A 14,967-nucleotide genomic window follows, 5' to 3' on the forward strand; every position below is an offset into this window, starting at 1 on the left:
GCGGTTGACATGCTTCGAAGTACGGTAATGGAATATTTTGATTTTTTTTGTCACGAAAACGCGTCGGGCGCGTCACCCTTCGTCACCCTTCGGATAGTGTCTTGAACGCACGAACAAAACAGAGGATATTTGAACATAACTATGGATTATTTTGAACCAAACCAACATTTGTTATTGAAGTAGAAGTCCTGGGAGTGCATTCTGACGAAGAACAGCAAAGGTAATCAAATTTTTCTAATAGTAAATCGGAGTTTGGTGAGGGCCAAACTTGGTGGGGTTCAAAATAGCTAGCCATGATGGCTGGGCTATCTACTCAGAATATTGCAAAATGTGCTTTTGCCGAAAAGCTATTTTAAAATCGGACATAGCGATTGCATAAAGGAGTTCTGTATCTATAATTCTTAAAATAATTATGTTTTTTGTGAACGTTTATCGTGAGTAATTTAGTAAATTCACCGGAAGTGTTCGGTGGGAATGCTAGTTCTGAATGTCACATGCTAATGTAAAAAGCTGTTTTTTTATATAAATATGAACTTGATTGAACAAAACATGCATGTATTGTATAACATAATGTCCTAGGGGTGTCATCTGATGAAGATCATCAAAGGTTAGTGCTGCATTTAGCTGTGGTTTGGGTTTATGTGACATTATATGCTAGCTTGAAAAATGGGTGTCTGGTTATTTCTGGCTGGGTACTCTGCTGACATAATCTAATGTTTTGCTTTCGTTGTAAAGCCTTTTTGAAATCGGACAGTGTGGTTAGATTAACGAGAGTCTTGTCTTTAAAATGGTGTAAAATAGTCATATGTTTGAGAAATTGAAGTAATAGTATTTCTAAGGTATTTGAATAACGCGCCACGGGATTCCACTGGCTGTTGAGTAGGTGGGACGATTTCGTCCCACATACCCTAGAGAGGTTAACTGCCTCCTACACCAACTCAGAAGCTAGGATATGCATATTATTAATAAGATTTGGATAGAAAACACTCAGAATTTTCTAAAACTGTTTGAATGGTGTCTGTAAGTATAACAGAACTCATATGGCAGTCAAAACCCTGAGACAAATTCTAACAGGAAGTGGATATCTGATGTGTTGAATAACTTTTAAGCCTATGCCATTGAAACACACAGGGACTTATTAATCATTGAGCACTTCCTACGCCATCCACTAGATGTCAACAATCTTTACAAAGTGGTTTGAGTCTACTGTGAAAACTGACCGAACGAGAGGCTTGGAAAGTTGGTCATAAGCGGATGGCCTATACTACTCTGGTGCGCGAGTGCATGTTTGGGTACTCTCGTTCCAATACGTTTTAAAAGAGAATGCAATCGTCCGCCTTGAATATTATTGAAGTTCTGATTGAAAAAGGCCCTAATGATTTATGCTATACAATGTTTGACATGTTTGAAAGAACGTAAATATTTTTTTTCCCTCTTTGGTGAAGACAAGTCCGGCGGGCGACGTTCATGTTTTTGAGTAGCCTACAGGAAGCGCTAACAACACGGAGCTTTTTGGACATAAATTATGAGCTTTTTCGAACAAAACTACATTTGTTATGGATCTGGTATTTCTGGAAGTGCCTTCTGATGAAGATAATCAAAGGTAAGGGAATATTTACATAGTATTTTTGATTTTAGATCTCTCCAACATGGCGCCTAGTCTGTATCGCCAAGCCTATTTTTCTGAGCACAGCACCTCGTTTATTGCAAAGTGTGATTTCCCAGTAAAGTTATTTTTAAATCTGGCAATGCGGTTGCGTTCACGAGATGTTAATCTATAATTCTTTGAATGACAATATAATATTTTACCAATGGTTTCGAATAGTAATTATTTAATTTGTTGTGCTGATTGACGGGGTATTGGAGGGAAAATATTTTATCAACATCAACGCCATTGTAAAATGCTGTTTTTGGATATAAATATGAACTTGATAGAACAAAAAATGCATGTATTGTCTAACATAATGTCCTAGGAGTGTCATCTGATGAAGATTGTCAAAGGTTAGTGCATAATTTTAGCTGGTTTTCTGCTTTTGGTGACGCCTGTCTTTGCATTGACAAAACATTACACACAGCTATTTTCAATGTACTGTCCTAACATAATCTAACTTTATGCTTTCGCCGTAAAGCCTTTTTGAAATCGGACAACGTGGTTAGATTAAGGAGATGTTTATCTTTCAAAGGGTGTAAGATAGTTGTATGTTTGAGAAATTTGAATTTTGACATTTCATTGTTTTCAAATTTGGCGCCCTTGATATTTCACCTGCTATTGATAGGGTGTACCAGGGGTGGGACGCTTGGTCTCCAAGTGCAGGGTGCTAGGTCTCCAAGTGGCGAAGCAGTTTTGAAGGCTTCATTGCCTCATTAGAGAGCCGGTTGCCGCATATTATGCAGAGCGGGCTTGGTGCGCGGGAATCACCTGTCGCGATAAATCCATATTTTAAGTAGGAACCCGTGGTATTGGCCGGTAAAAGCAGCTTGCTTTTTCTTGGAAGTCGTAGGCTCTTCTGTCTCCTCACTGGGCCTTTTCCGCTTTGCAAAGAAACTTTCCAGAGACGTTTGTTTTTTACTCATTTTGCTAGCTTGTGGGTTTACTTTTAGCGGCAACGTATCACGTGACCGAGACAAGCGTCAAGAGTGAGTCATAGATGGATGTAACAGAGGGAATCCGGACATTTTTCAAAATAAAACATCGTTCAGACTCAGATAATAAATAAAACGGAAATAATGTAAGTTATTTATTCTTTCTCTGCGGCCCGGTACCAAATGACCCACGGACCGGTACCGGAAATAATGTCAATTATTTATTCTTTCTCTGCGGCCCGGTACCAAATGACCCACGGACCGGTACCGGCAGATACATGATGTGTAACTCAATTGTTTGCAATTGTTTATAGCTCAAAATTGTTTCAAGCCACTGGTTCCAAATACTGCCACCCGCGTGCATCGCATGCATCTAACAGTTTACTAAACTCTGGTTCTATAATCACCTCCTTATTCTGTACTAAGAGTTCCGACTTTGGACCTAACTCTCACTAGATGTTTTGACTGTGTGGATGAGTCATGTTGGGCGACTGAGATTGGAGGGAGCATGTTTGTGCATATGTATGTGTGTGGCATACGTGTCAACACTGTCGTGTGGGCCCCAAAATGAGACAGCTGTTTTGAGCAGAGGGGCCTTCTCTCTCTGTGTCCAGCCTGTCCCTCAGCTCCTATTGTCCCCCCACGTCCCCTAACAAAGCCACGGGACCCCATTGTCTGACAGCAGATCCTATAAGAGCCCAAACATCTCACTAACTCAGACCACCAGCTCCATATATCCACCAGCAGTACTGACAGCTTACAAGGCGTGTGTGTGGTGCATGACTGCACATGTGTAATGAGTATTCCCAACAGGATAGTGGCTCCTGAAATCTGAGACCTGGAAGAAGTGAGCTAGAGTTGTAACCACCATTATCCATCCACCACACACATGCCACACACATATATGCGCACACACACACATGCACCACGCTCCTCCTTCTTCTCCCCAGGGGTCAAGTGCTACCCTAACTCTACACCCCAGCTTTTGTTTTCCTGCCTTCAGGATGAAGGCCCTCACATGGATCCAACACGCCTCGAAGGACCAGGAAGCCAGTAAAACAGAATGATTGTGTGCCTGTGTGTGTGTGCGCGCCTGCATTCGTGTGTGTGCCTGCACAACGAATAGGGAAAAGGGGGCTTGTAAACAAGAGCTTGATCAATCCAATCAGAGGATGGCCAGTATGTGGACTCCCCCCACCTCCTCCTTCAACACCATCCACTCTGTCCAGTTCTGTGAGAGAAAGCAGCTTTGTCTCGCTGGACTGGTCGTAATTACATAGCCAGGTGGAGAGACAATTTAGCTTCTGCGCTGATCTCTCTCTCTCTCTCTCTCTCTCTTTACCTACCGTCAACCACCAACAAGGGCCAGTGTCCAAATTACCATTCCACAGCCAGCATAGACCATATGTGCTGTTCAAGTGTTGTGTTCCCTAGATCTCACAATAACGCAAATCAGTAGTACCATTAACACTGGAGAGACCAAACCCACTGGCATGTCTGATCTTACTAATTTTCTTATTTGTTATACACACTCTTATTTAGTTCTGCTCAACAATGAATCATGTGATCAGTTAACATATGGGCCAGAGTTTGTGCATGCATGTCATGCCCTGACCGTAGAGATCCTTATTATTCTCTATGTTTGATTAGGTCAGGGTGTGACTCGGGTGGGGAAGTCTATGTTTTTTGTTTCTTTGTTTTTGGGCCAGTGTGGTTCCTAATCAGAGGCAGCTGTCTAACGTTGTCTCTGATTGGGAATCATACTTATGCAGCCTGTTTTCCACCTGTGTTTGTGGGAGGTTGTTTTCTGTTTAGCATTCTGAGCCTGACAGAACTGTTCACTTTCGTTTTGTTTCTTTTGGTTATTCTTGTTTGAGTGTTTTCTTGAAATAAATGATCATGAACACTTACCACGCTGCGCTTTGGTCCACTTCTCCTTCAAACGACGAGCGTTACAACGCATTTGATCTGTGTGACCAGAAGAGCTGCTGGTGTGAATTATATCTCCTTCTTGGTAGCGGTCCACTGCACGGTCAGTGTGAGCAATTAAGGGTTAATTAGATGAATAACGGAGAGAGGCAGGCAGGGAGGCGGGGAGGGGACATGGGCATGGGATTTGGAGTGTTTGCAAGGCATCAGAGGCACTTAGATTGGACTGGATAGATTGGACTGGATCATTTTCCCTCAGGGTAGGTAGCCTGACCACTCCAAAATCACTATTACTCAGTAACAATACACAAAGACTTCATTGCACACACATACTGTTGCTGAGAAAGTTGAATTGTGTTGTGTTTGACTGAGATACGCAGATAGGTCTGTGCGAAGACCAGCATGCCGTGCAGGCCTGCCAAGCGGCAAGAGAGAGAATCCTGCAGATGACTTAGGCTATTGGAATGTATGGAATTCAGAGAGAGAGAGAGAGAGGGCTCTCTATCAGCTGCTCACACAGTATTCGTAAGTATTAATTTAAGCCATATCTGGATCAGTACGGAACGCATCAGATAACCAATGGGACATTAAACTCTTCCATCCTGCCATTCCATTCCATTCTCTCCCTTTCTACCTTCCCTCTCCTCCCCTCCTGTTCCCCCTCTCGCTTTCCCTCCCTCAGACCTGTACTAACGTGTGTCCATGCCCTGCGTGGTTTTGGACACCCCTCCCCCACACTCGGTCTCTTTCAGCTCACACACTCATGTGGCCGGAGCTGCCTTGCCTCTTTGCTCATTGTGTCCACGCATATATCACTCTGCAGCTGATATATCACTCTGCAGCTGACCAGTCCATCTGCCCTTCTCTCTCTGTCTCTAAATCCCCATCCTTATACTATTTCTCCATAAACATAGTTCTCTTTTTCCCTTCCTCCTTTCTTTGGGTTACTCTCTGCCTGCCCTTGGCTGTTTCTCCATGCATTCCTCTGTGTGGAATGGCTAAACGGTCACTCTGATCTTGCTGTTGGCTACAGACTGAACAAACTACATCATTGCAGGCCAGGGCTCTATAAGCCTTTACCACCTAATGAGGACCTTAAATCAACTGGACTCAAATGTGCTTAATGAGCTGTCATGAACACTATGGTGGCCTGATGTGTGTGTGTGTGTGTGTGTGTGTGTGTGTGTGTGTGTGTGTATTTGAATCCCTCCATACCACTCTAATTAGAGCTCATTTACACCCCAACACCAATGACCTGACTCTTATTCACAGAACTACTTCACCCCGAGCAACTGTTTAGCTACGATCCACAAAATGTATTCACTACCATGTTTTTATCACACACTCCTAATTATGACGTGTGTGTGTGTGTGTGTGTGTGTGAGAAAGTTTCTCTATGGGGAGAAATATAACACATAAGTGTGAGTCTTTCCAAAAGCAGGTATGTTACAGACGTATGCTAAACAAACTCATCGCAGACAAGACACAAGGCATGTGTGTTCACACAATTCACTTCTTCTTTTCAAAACCCCCCCAAATAAAATTTTAGGCTCCAATATCTCTGCCTGTAGTAGCGGTCCTGCTAGTACACAGAGGTGTGTGTGTCCCTAATGTATTATTCAAATCATGTTAGGGTGGTAATCCTGTTAAACCTTCTCTTAATCAATAACATCCGTCAATATGAGCATATTCATTAGCTTGTCTTAGAGACCCCTCATGCAAAGCACACATGCATGTTGAAGCATAACAATCTATCTACCCAGCTATCACCAAAAATACACATCTATTTATGGGAATGCATTACTAAAAACAATAACAAGCTAGAAATGTGTCCGAAGAAAATAATTAACATCCAAAACACACAACATAATGCACGCAGAGCCAATTCATTCTTTGGTTTAGTTTAACACCAAGAAATAAGAAAGGATATGATGGCAGAGTCCAAGGGTGCTAATTTTACTCTCTCCGTGTGGATAAAACGCTAAAATTATATAACGAGGAGGGACTGCTCACTGTGACATAATCAGTCCCCCACTGTACCGGCACACTTCAATTACATGGAGGATAGAGGATAGATAGAATATTCTCTACCCCAATAGATTGGACAGCAAGATCATTGTTGCACTGACTATACGCACACACACAGGACTCTACCCACACACACACACACACACACACACACACACACACACACACACACACACACACACACACACACACACACACACACACAGTGCATTTGGGAAAGTATTCAGACCCCTTGACTTTTTCCACATTTTGTTATGTTACAGCCTTATTCTGAATTGATTCAGAAATCTACACACAATATCCCGTAATGAAAAAGTGAAAACAGGTTTTAAGAAATGCTTGCAAAAAACAGACACCATATTTACATAAGAATTCAGATGCTTTGATATGAGACTCAAAAATGAGCTCAGGTGCATCCTGTTTCCATTGATGATCCTTCAGATGTTTCTACAACTTTATTGGAGTCCACCTGTGGTAAACACAATTGATTGGGCATGATTTGGAAAGGTACACACCTGTCTATATAAGGTCCCACAGTTGACAGTGCATGTCAGAGCAAAAACCAAGCCATGAGGTCGAAGGAATTTTCTGTAGAGCTCCGAGACAGGATTGTTTCGAGGCACAGATCTAGGGGTATCAGGGATACCAAAACATTTCTGCAGCATTGAAGGTCCCCAAGAGCACAGTGGCTTCGATCATTCTTAAATGTAAGAAGTTTAGAACCACCAAGACTCTTCCTAGAGCTGGCCGCCTGGCCAAATTGAGAAATCGGGGGTGAAGGGCCTTGGTCAGGGAGGTGACCAAGAACCTGATGGTCACTTTGACAGAGCTCTAGAGTTCCTCTGTGGAGATGGGAGAACCTTCTTGAAGGACAACCATCTCTGCAGCACTCCACCAATCAGTCCTTTATATTAGAGTGGCCAGAAGGGAGCCACTCCTCAGTAAAAGGCACATGGCAGCCCACTTGGAGTTTGCCAAAAGGCACCTAAAGTCTCTCAGACCATGAGAAACAAGATTCTCTGGTCTGATGAAAACAAGATTGAACTCTCAGACTGGGGTGAAGATTCACCTTCCAACAGGACAATGACACTAAACACACATGACGCCAAGACAACACAGGAGTGGCTTCGGGACAAGTCTCTGAATGTCCTTGAATGGCCCAGCCAGAGCCTGGACTTGAACCCAATCGAACATCTCTGTAGAGACCTGAAAATAGCTGTGCAGCAACGCTCCCCATCCAACCTGACAGCGCGTGAGAGGATCTGCAGAGAAGAATGGGAGAAACTGCCCAAATACAGGTGTCCCAAGCTTGTAGCATCATACCCAAAAAGACTTGAGGCTGTAATCACTGCTAAAGGTGCTTCAACAAAGTACTGAGTAAAGGGTCTGAATACTTATGTAAATGTAATATTTCATTTTTTAATTTTTAATATATTAGCAAACATTTCTAAAAACTTGTTTTTGTTTTGTCATTATCGGGTATTGTGTGTAGATTGATGAGGGGGGAAACACTATTAAATCCATTTTAGAATAAGGTTGTAAAGTAACAAAATATAGAAAAAGTCACGTTCTGAATACTTTCCGAAGGCACTGTATATGTACATAGCTACCTCAATTACCTTGTACCCCTGCCCATTGACTGGTACTCCCTGTACATAGCCAAGTGACTTTTACTCATTATGGTTTTTGTTATTCACTGTATTTATGCCGCATGCCACTATTTCAATTTTTTTTTAACTCTGCATTGTTGGAAAGGGACTTTCACCCTAAGTCTACACCTGTTGTTTACAAAGCATGTGAGAAATACTAATTTATTGGATTTGTTTAAAACTAGCCTTAAACACGCTGGTGGTCGCCATTCAGAAATAGAAAGAGAAAGAGCAAGAGAGCCAGAGAGAAAGAGACAGCAACTCAGCTCTTTCTTTAAAATTCCTCAATGTGAAGCACAGAGAAGAGAGACTCAGCTGTTAGAGTTAGTATTCCCTCTCCAATATCTCCTTTCCCAGCTCCCTCCCTCACTTCCCCCTTTTCCACTGGCCGCAGGAGAAATGTCCAAGACTGAGTGTCAAGACTGAGAAAGACAACCATGTTAGCGCATGCACATGCGCGTGCACACACACACAGTGTACCCCCCATCCGCTCCATACACACACTTACTGTGAGGGGTGACAGGACTGAGCATTCTGCCGCCCTGCTCCCTGGTAAAGATTAGAGGACTGAGTCCACTCAGTGTTGGTGGAAGCGGGGACACACGTTACACTTTCTGCTGCTGGCTGGTCCCGCGCTGCTGGCCATCTGAGTGGGTCTGTTAGTGTTTGTTGTCATACACCACTCCATTGCTAGCCTCAGTACTCTCCACTACACACTGACGACTGGAAAGGAGAGAGAGCAGTGAGTTAGACAGCGCTGGAAAAATATAACACACCAATATGTACGTAATCACATAAAACTTGAAACATCAAAAAGCTGTATTCACTCTCTGGTTATATGTTCCCATTGAAGTGACCCAAATGCAAAGACTTATTCTCCTCCGCAAGCGCGTTCATGCTCACTCACTACCACTTGCTCACTCTAGCCCCCTAGGTCACTAGCTCACTTGGTTAGCCACTTGTTCACTCACATGCAAAGTATTTACAGACCAGAAAAACAATTGTCAGAAGCACTTATTACTAATGCTAATACATAATTACTATGACTGAAAGGAATAATGTAATTGAGAGTAAAATCATCTAAAACGTGTAAAACCTTAATATTTCCGTACACATTAGGTCTATTATTGGAAAATGATTTTTTTTGATAAGCTAACGGGAATGGGAGTACTCTTCAGGAAAGGCATGTGCACAATCAAAACCAAACAATATATAGTGTTGCTCACAGTCTGAGTGTTTGTGTAACAGCGGTGCTAAACGCTCTGACAGAAAGGGAACAGTTTCTGCCCTTAGACCATAAAACCAAAATATCAACATCAGAAGAAAAATTACTAATGAGTATCCAATCCTCTGGACCAATCCACATGTCCACACACTCACACAGTCACACACCAAAAAGAACCATCAGATCTTTGCACTTTGTCAAGTGTTGAAGAATGCAGCTGTGTTATTACCATATAAAGCAAAAATGCAGGAAATAGGATGAAAATATGAAGATAACTGAGAAATTTCAGTATTAGAGATTAACCACATTTAAATAATAAACACATGGTAGAGAAGAAAAAATGTAAATGTGGATTTTTTTTTAGATTTCTATCAGAGGACAGAAATATCTAAATTCAACAGCAGGTTTAGAGAGGAAGAAATAAAGGGATATCACAAAACCAGATACGGGAGAGAAAGAGAAGAGAAAAGCAGAAAAGAATAGGAATGTGAAGTGCAGAGTGAGAGAAGAAAAACAGAAGATAGATAGAAAAAGCAGGAAAATGAAAGAAACAGAAGGAAAGGAAGATAAAACTAAAACAAAATCCTGTCCTTACCTGCTCATGCTTGTATTTCCTTGATATGATGCATCCTATGTGGAAGCCAATAGAATAACCCACACGGTAAGGCAGTGTAGAGCAGTGGTGTGTATGGCCATCCCTCTTTTTCACTTCTGGGACCCTAACCTTCTCTCTCTGCTCTCCCACCCTCTCCCTCCCTTAGTGACAACAGAGCAGCACATGCATCCCCTCCCCCATCCACTCCTTCCCTTCCCCTCTCCCTCCCTCTCTTTTGTTAAAACTATTTAAGCAGGAAGGGAGAGGGGAAAAAGTGACCAATCATGCCATGTCAGAGAGGTGTGTGTGTGTGTGTGTGTGTCTGCGTGTGTAAAAAAGAGAGGATTGGTGTTTTTCTGATTGTGACTTGTGCACTATTGAACACACATTCATCATACATACTGTAGATGCATGCATGCATGCACACAGGCACATGCGTACAGGCGGCTGAAAGGTGCTGAATTTTCTCCTTCAGCGCTCACATAGGAAGTTGAGTATATGACTTTTATTGATTATAACATTGATCTAAGCATTGATGTAATGGTGGGAGTGAAACAACTCCCCATGTCAATGACTAATACCTAACATTCCCCCTGCACATACAGTAAGTGTACAACACATTAGGAACACCTTCCTAATATTGAGTTGTACCTCCCACCCCTTTTTCCCTCAGAACATCCTCAATTTGTCAGGGCACGGACTCTACAAGGTGTCAAAAGCATTCCACAGGGATGCTGGCCCATGTTGACTTCAACGCATCCCACAGTTGTGTCAAGTTGGCTGGATGTCCTTTGGGTGGTGGACCATTGTTAATACACATGGGAAACTGTTGCGCGTGAAAAACCCACCAGTTTTCCAGTTCTTGACACACTCAAACCAGTGCGCCTGGCACTTACTACCATACCCCGTTCAAAGGCACTTCAATCTTTCGTCTTGCCCATTTACCCTCTGAATGGCACACATACACCAACGCTCTGATGTCATCAGAGTGTGCAGCTGATCACTGTATGCTGGAAACACTTGGTTTGTTATTTTAACTAAAACATAAGCAATCTTTGTTAACCTGTTGGGGGTAGGGGGCAGTATTTACACGACCAGATAAAAAAACGTACCCGATTTAATCTGGTTATTACTACTGCCCAGAAACTAGAATATGCATATAATTATTGGCTTTGGATAGAAAACACCCTAACGTTTCTAAAACTGTTTGAATGGTGTCTGTGAGTATAACAGAACTCATATGGCAGGCAAAAACCTGAGAAGATTCCTTACAGGAAGTGGCCTGTCTGACCATTCCTTGAGCTTCTTGCCTCTGTTTATTGAAGACTGAGGATCTTTGCTGTAACGTGACACTTCCTATGGCTCCCATAGGCTCTCAGAAGGCGGGAAAAAGCTGAACGATGTAATTCCAGGCGCTGGCTGAAACACATTAGCGCTTTTGGCAAGTGGCCGATCAGACGACAATGGGCTTAGGCGCACGAGTCGACCCCATGCTTTATTTTCTTTCGTCTTTTTACCTAAACGCAGATTCCCGGTCGGAATATTATCGCTTTTTTATGAGAAAAATGGCATAAAAATGGATTTTAAACAGCGGTTGACATTCTTTGAAGTACGGTAATGGAATATTTAGACATTTTTTGTCACGAAATGCGTCGTGCTCGTCACCCTTCTTTACCCTTTCGGATAGTGTCTTGAACGCACGAACAAAACGCCGCTGTTTGGATATAACTATGGATTATTTGGGACCAAACCAACATTTGTTATTGAAGTAGAAGTCCTGGGAGTGCATTCTGACGAAGAACACCAAAGGTAATAACATTTTTCTTATAGTAAATCTGACTTTGGTGAGTGCTAAACTTGCTGGGTGTCTAAATAGCTAGCCCGTGATGGCTGGGCTATCTACTTAGAATATTGCAAAATATGCTTTCACCGAAAAGCTATTTTAAAATCGGACATATCGAGTGCATAGAGGAGTTCTGTATCTATAATTCTTAAAATAATTGTTGTGCTTTTTGTGAACGTTTATCGTGAGTAATTTAGTAAATATTTAGTAAATTCACCGGAAGTTTGCGGGGGGTATGCTAGTTCTGAACGTCACATGCTAATGTAAAAAGCTGGTTTTTGATATAAATATGAATTTGATTGAACAAAACATGCATGTATTGTATAAAATAATGTCCTAGGTGTGTCATCTGATGAAGATCATCAAAGGTTAGTGCTGCATTTAGCTGTCTTCTGGGTTTTTGTGACATTATATGCTAGCTTGAAAAATGGGTGTCTGATTATTTCTGGCTGGGTACTCTGCTGACATAATCTAATGTTTTGCTTTCGTTGTAAAGCCTTTTTGAAATCGGACAGTGTGGTTAGATTAACGAGAGTCTTGTCTTTAAAATGGTGTAAAATAGTCATATGTTTGAGAAATTGAAGTAATAGCATTTCTAAGGTATTTGAATAACGCACCACAGGATTCCACTGGCTGTTACGTAGGTGGGACGATTTCGTCCTGCCGAAACCTAGAGAGGTTAAACATGAATACCAAACTTGTTTTTGCATGGATCCCGCAACGTGGTTAGCTTTTACGGCGTTCACATGTTGGATGCATCTCCGTCTTGTCGTTTGTCGTTATCCGACTGGCCGGTGTTTTGCCCGGAGTTCGTTCGCCAGGGGAGAAATCTCCTGTCTCTCCTCCCCCATCTGATAGCGAAGGAGCACAGCAAGAGGAGCATGGCAATCAACGATGGTCGCATGTCACGAGCCGTGGAACTCGAAGACAGCGGCCTCCGGTAAAACAGTCTACATTCCCAACGAGAGGCCCGGAGCGGATACAAACAACAAATAGTTTCGCCACCTTGGAGCCTGATCTTCCTGCACCATCGTTGCTGAGGATAGCTGTTTCTGCGGCCGCTGTGCCTACCATCTGTCGGAGGCCTACACCATCCTGTGAAGTGTGGGAGTGGACGGATTTCCTCGTCCTTCTCGCAAGCTGTGATTTTGGGCAGCCCTATGGTAAGAAATGTGACTGTTCCTGGTGCAAAAACAACGTCCCATCCCGGGGCTCGAGTAAATCACATTACTAAGCTGCTCCCGAATGTATTACGCCAGGACATGGACATTAATTCTACCGTAGTACATGTGGGTTTTAATGACATAATGAATGACAGCTTTGAAAAGTCGAAACGGGATTTCAAAGAGCTGACTGACTCTCTGCTAAACACTAATAAAAGACCCATCATATCTGGCCCTGTGCCCTCTCTGAATCGTGGCATTGAACACTTTAACAGGATTCTTTCTCTTCACAACTGGCTACGTGATTATTGCAGCTCAATGGGTGTAACTTTTGTTGACAATTTCGCTACCTTTAGGAAACAAAACACGTTTTATAAGGAGGATGGGATCCACCCAAATCATTTGGGTTCCTGGATACTTTCACAGCCATATAAGGCTGCGGTAAGACAATGACTTATCAATGACCCAAGCCCAGCTCAGTTACTCCCTACCATTGTGTCACTGAGTCATCATAATGCATCATAATGCAAATGTACATTATACCAGGGGCATTGGTAGACACAATGAAAGTAACCTAATTTAACCTGTCTGGGCTAGGGGGCAGTATTTTCACTGCCGGATAAAAAACATACCCGATTTCAACTGGTTACTGCTCTTGCCCAGAAAGAATATGCATATTATTAGTAGATTTGGATAGAAAACACTCTAAAGTTTCTAAAACTGTTTGAATGGTGTCTGTGAGCATAACAGAACTCATATGGCAGGCAAAAACCTGAGAAGATTCCAAGCAGGAAGTGGCCTGTCTGACAATTTGTAGTCCTTCTGTTGCATCTCTATCGAAATTACAGTATCTGTGCTGTTACGTAACACTTTCTAAGGCTTCCATTGGCTCTCTAAAGACTTCAGAAAGCGGATTGACGCGTCTCCTGTCTCTGGGCAGATAACAGCAGCAGAGTTTGTCAGTGGTCTGCCTGGGGACAGAGAGACTGGAGATGCGCGTTCACAAGACCTCGCCATTCTTTTCTTTCCCTCTTTGAATGGTTGGAATATTATTGCTATTTTATGAGAAAAATACCATAAAAATTGATTTTAAACAGCGTTTGACATGCTTCAAATTACGGTAATGGAACATTTAGATTTTTTTTGTCTCGAATTGCGCTCGCGCGTTACCCTTTGGATAGTGACCTGAACGCACTAACAAAATGGAGGTATTTGGACATAACTATGGATTATTTGGAACAAAAACAAAATTTATTGCGGAAGTTGCAGTCCTGGGAGTGCATTCTGACGAAGATCAGCAAAGGTAATAACATTTTTCTAATACTAATTCTGAGTTTAGTGTGCCCCGAAGTTGGTGGGTGTCAAAATAGCTAGCCGTGATGGCTGAGCTATGTACTCAGAATATTGCAAAATGTGCTTTCGCCGAAAAGCTATTTTCAAATCTGACATAGCGATTGCATAAAGGAGTTCTGTATCTATAATTCTTAAAATAATTGTTAAGTATTTTGTCAACGTTTATGATGAGTAATTTAGTAAATTTTAAGTTTTCGGTGGAAATACATATTCTGAACATCACACGCCAATGTAAAAAGCTGTTTTTTGATATAAATATGAACTTGATTGAACAAAACATGCATGTATTGTATAACATAATGTCCTAGGAGTGTCATCTGATGAAGATCATCAAAGGTTAGTGCTGCATTTAGCTGTGTTTTGGGTTTTTGTGACATATATGCTTGCTTGGAAAATGGCTGTGTGATTATTTTTAGCTATGTACTCTCCTAACATAATCTAATGTTTTGCTTTCGCAGTAAAGCCTTTTTGAAATCGGACAATGTGGTTAGATTAACGAGAGTCTTATCTTTCAAATGGTGTAAAATAGTTTTCGGTTTTTGTATTTCGCGCCACGCTCTTCCATTGGATATTGGCGAGGTGTTCCGCTAGTGGAACCC

At 42.1% G+C, this 14,967-nt stretch overlaps 1 protein-coding gene across 3 annotated transcripts in view; it reads right to left on the reverse strand.

Annotated features, from left to right (window-relative positions):
- Positions 1 to 14,967, reverse strand: part of LOC115207907 (fidgetin-like) — a 32,666-nt gene that overhangs the window by 13,637 nt on the left and 4,062 nt on the right. Inside the window, exons 1-2 of one of the 3 annotated variants that reach the window (XM_029775466.1) lie at positions 10,010 to 10,107; positions 8,698 to 8,912 (exon numbers count right to left, since the gene is read on the reverse strand). In XM_029775466.1, coding sequence (XP_029631326.1) covers positions 8,698 to 8,722 — 25 coding nt within the window. In that variant the 5' untranslated portion in view covers positions 8,723 to 8,912; positions 10,010 to 10,107. Of the gene's footprint in view, positions 1 to 8,697; positions 8,913 to 9,016; positions 9,103 to 10,009; positions 10,108 to 14,967 lie in introns of those variants that run through there. The other 2 variants (XM_029775467.1, XM_029775468.1) reach the window with 2 other exon arrangements.

The sequence above is a fragment of the Salmo trutta genome, chromosome 14, assembly GCF_901001165.1.
Source record: "Salmo trutta chromosome 14, fSalTru1.1, whole genome shotgun sequence".
NCBI classification, from domain to species: domain Eukaryota; kingdom Metazoa; phylum Chordata; class Actinopteri; order Salmoniformes; family Salmonidae; genus Salmo; species Salmo trutta.